General features: G+C 38.0%; 1 protein-coding gene across 1 annotated transcript in view; it reads right to left on the bottom strand.

The window, feature by feature from the left end:
- The window catches only part of CATSPERB (catsper channel auxiliary subunit beta), a 77,775-nt gene that overhangs the window by 60,513 nt on the left and 14,253 nt on the right, over positions 1–3,009 (bottom strand). Inside the window, exon 2 of the mRNA XM_004682041.1 lies at positions 77–217. Within this exon, the coding sequence (XP_004682098.1) occupies positions 77–217 (141 nt within the window). The remainder of the gene's footprint in view (positions 1–76; positions 218–3,009) is intronic.

Raw genomic sequence — 3,009 nt, 5'->3', positions numbered from 1 at the left:
AAAAAAAAAAAGCATATGTCATTAGAGTATATGCTTCTTGTCAATAACATCACAGAATAAAGTAAAGTGTATTTACCAAAGTTAAATTGAAGTGGAAGATGCCATTATATGTACTGTTTATTATTTCCAAGCTGGGCGAAAGCCCTCCTGATGTAAATATGCTGAGAAATTCCTTTGAAGTAATCGTAGTCTCAGATTGAAAAGAACACTGGATTTCCTATAAGAAACAGGAAAAAAAAAAAACAACAAGTAATAATGACAGTTGGATGGAGAGAAGTATATTATATTATTTTAAAAGTGAGGAGGAACCTATTGAAAGAAGATATTGCTAAAGACTGCTATTGTCAGTGACTTCAGTCTAACTAGGAAAAAAATTTGTTCTGAAAAGCATACATGCAGAACTCAGTAACCTATTCTGCTAGAGTCATAACAGGTTCCAATTCATCCTCATCTCTTCTGTCATAGAAATGGCCATAAAGTTATAAACTTAGAATCGAAGTTACATGCTATCACAAGTAGAAATTGCTATTTAATTAAAATCTTTCTTTTCTGTCAAGATTCCAAAAGAAACAAATATATAAAACAACAATCATTTTGCTGTATTCTTAGTGGTTGTTTCCAAGTTTTGAGGAGGTCTATGAAAATGTAGCAATTACAAATGGTAGATTTTACCAAAAGCCAACATGAGATAGAAACTTTATCCCATTTAGTTCTAGAAGTTAAGTCATTTGGGGCAAGTCATCTGTGTTTCAGTTTTGATATCTAGCAAGTGGGGAAACACATTCATTCTACATATAATTATTGAGAACTCACTATGAATCAGGCATTGGTAAAGGTGCTGGGAAAACAGAAGTGAACCACAGATCAAACCCCTGCCCTCATGGAATTTATATTCTTTTAAGATTTTATTTTTATATGCTTACAGGAGCTGGGGTGTAGGCCAGAGGTGTGTGTGGGAGGTGGTGAGAGGATTCACCAGAGACAGAGTGGGGAGCAGAACAATTGGATCTACTGAAGTATACTGCTGAGGGGAACACTAGAAAGAAAAGAGAGGTCTGCTGCATCATGTGGGTCAGCTCCCTGGTCAGGAATCAAACTTGTGCCACAGTGGTTGGAGATAGCTTGATAGTGCTGAGATTTTAACCCTTGTGCCACCAGGGAGACCTGGAGCTTACATTCTAGTAAGTATTGACAGGGAGATAAATTGAATGGGTAGATTGGAAATGAAGGATGGAAAGATAGAAGAAGTAAAATACAGAATAAATTGTCAAAATGAATTAGAGGCAAGAGACTGGGAGAACCTGAGTTTGGGAAATGAGAGCGATTTTTTAATAGGGTTATCAAGGAAAAGGACATTAGTACTAAATGGGATTGAAATAAACCAACCCACAATACGCCACTTTGGCATAAGGATTATTTTGAGGTGAGGGCAACAGAACAGCAGCAGAAGCAAAAGGAGCTTTCTGTCCGCTCCTGAGCTGCCTTGACAGCAGGCCATAGAATTCCCTGCTGAAGTGATTCCCTCTTCCCTCTCCAGTCCCAGGAAAAGGAAAAGATCTGTTAACCACTGGAGACAGAAAGTCAGAACCAAATGGGTCTGTAAAGCAAACACTGAGAAAATAAACTTTATCTTCCATTAGTTTCCCCCACAATTTATCACTCCTAAGAACCCAAACTCCTTTCACTAGCCTATCACTTCCTCATAATTTATTGTCCTTTGTTAAGATGGTATATAAAAGAACCCCAAATTTTACCCCCCTTTCCCTTTGTGTTACTCATCATTGTGTTCCTTCACGGGTATATAGTACTGTTCCTACAGTACTATAGAAGATTAAATGTCATATTAGACATAAAAACACTTTGAGCACTGCCTGCTACATATGAATGCTATTATTTCCACTAATGCCATTTATACAACCATTACATCACAACTATCAAAACATAGGTTACAATTTTCCATGGAAGAGAACAAAACTAAGGTCAGAGTTAGGTCACCTGTTCCACGACACCAAGACACGTGGCAAGACCACAATGTACCTTCAGTTCTGTAGGTTTCTCTTCCTTTAAAGTCTCTTCTTTTTTAAAAATTGCCACCTCTTTTTTTTTTTTTTTAAGATTTATTTATTTATGCACACAGAGCTGGAGTACAGGCTAGAGGTGCAGGGGCAGTGAGTGGATTCACCAGAGACAGAGTTGGGAGCAGAACAGGCTGACTGACAAAGTACACTGCTGAGGGGAGCAGCGGGCGGGTCAGGAGAGGTCTGCGTCGCCCTGTGGGTCACCTCCGGGGCGGGGATCGAACTCGTGCTGGAGTGGCTTTAGCTTCTCAGTGCTGCGCTTTAACCCACCAGTGTGGGCCCTAAGTCTCTTCTTTTTACAAATTATAAACTCGTTCCTTATTCAAAGGAAACACACCTCATGACAGTTGTAAAGAGAACCTAAATGTCACCAGTCATATCAAGAAGAAAGTGGTAATTAAGTCAAGGCAGACTGAGATAAATGTCATTTGACTTCACGGGCCATTTCTCTTTTATTACATGTATCACAGATTTTTAGGCAACATGTAAATTTTTTAGTAACATACGCTTTTGTCAGCATTTACTGGGTAGCTATCTTAATACATTTTATTTTGTTCCGTGTTTATTTTTTATCTGTCATTATTTGAATCAAAGGCATAATGTCATCTTTTGCCAAGATGACAACCAAAATGTGGTGCTTGTTATATCAGGGAATGCATTTTTCTCAAGGTCATGTGAGGTAATTTTCCTTTTCTAACAGGCTACATCTGTCAACTTCAAAAGGACAAATCAGATCCATGAAAAATGAGGATTGCTATAGCTGCTCTTTTAAAAAGCAAAATACACGCCATCCAAAAAAAAAAAAAAGCAATAAAACCAAACCACCCAGGGTATTCCAAGGCTAAATTAAAGTTTTTATCTGCTTGATCCAAATGAAATGGAGTAGGTAGAACAGGAATTGTTATTTCTGTAGAATTTCACTCCCCAAGTC

The sequence above is a fragment of the Condylura cristata genome, unplaced genomic scaffold (assembly GCF_000260355.1).
Source record: "Condylura cristata isolate star-nosed mole 26May11 unplaced genomic scaffold, ConCri1.0 scaffold00013, whole genome shotgun sequence".
NCBI lineage: Eukaryota > Metazoa > Chordata > Mammalia > Eulipotyphla > Talpidae > Condylura > Condylura cristata.
The sequence above is the reverse complement of the archived record's forward strand: the minus strand, read 5'-3'. Positions and strand labels throughout refer to the sequence as shown.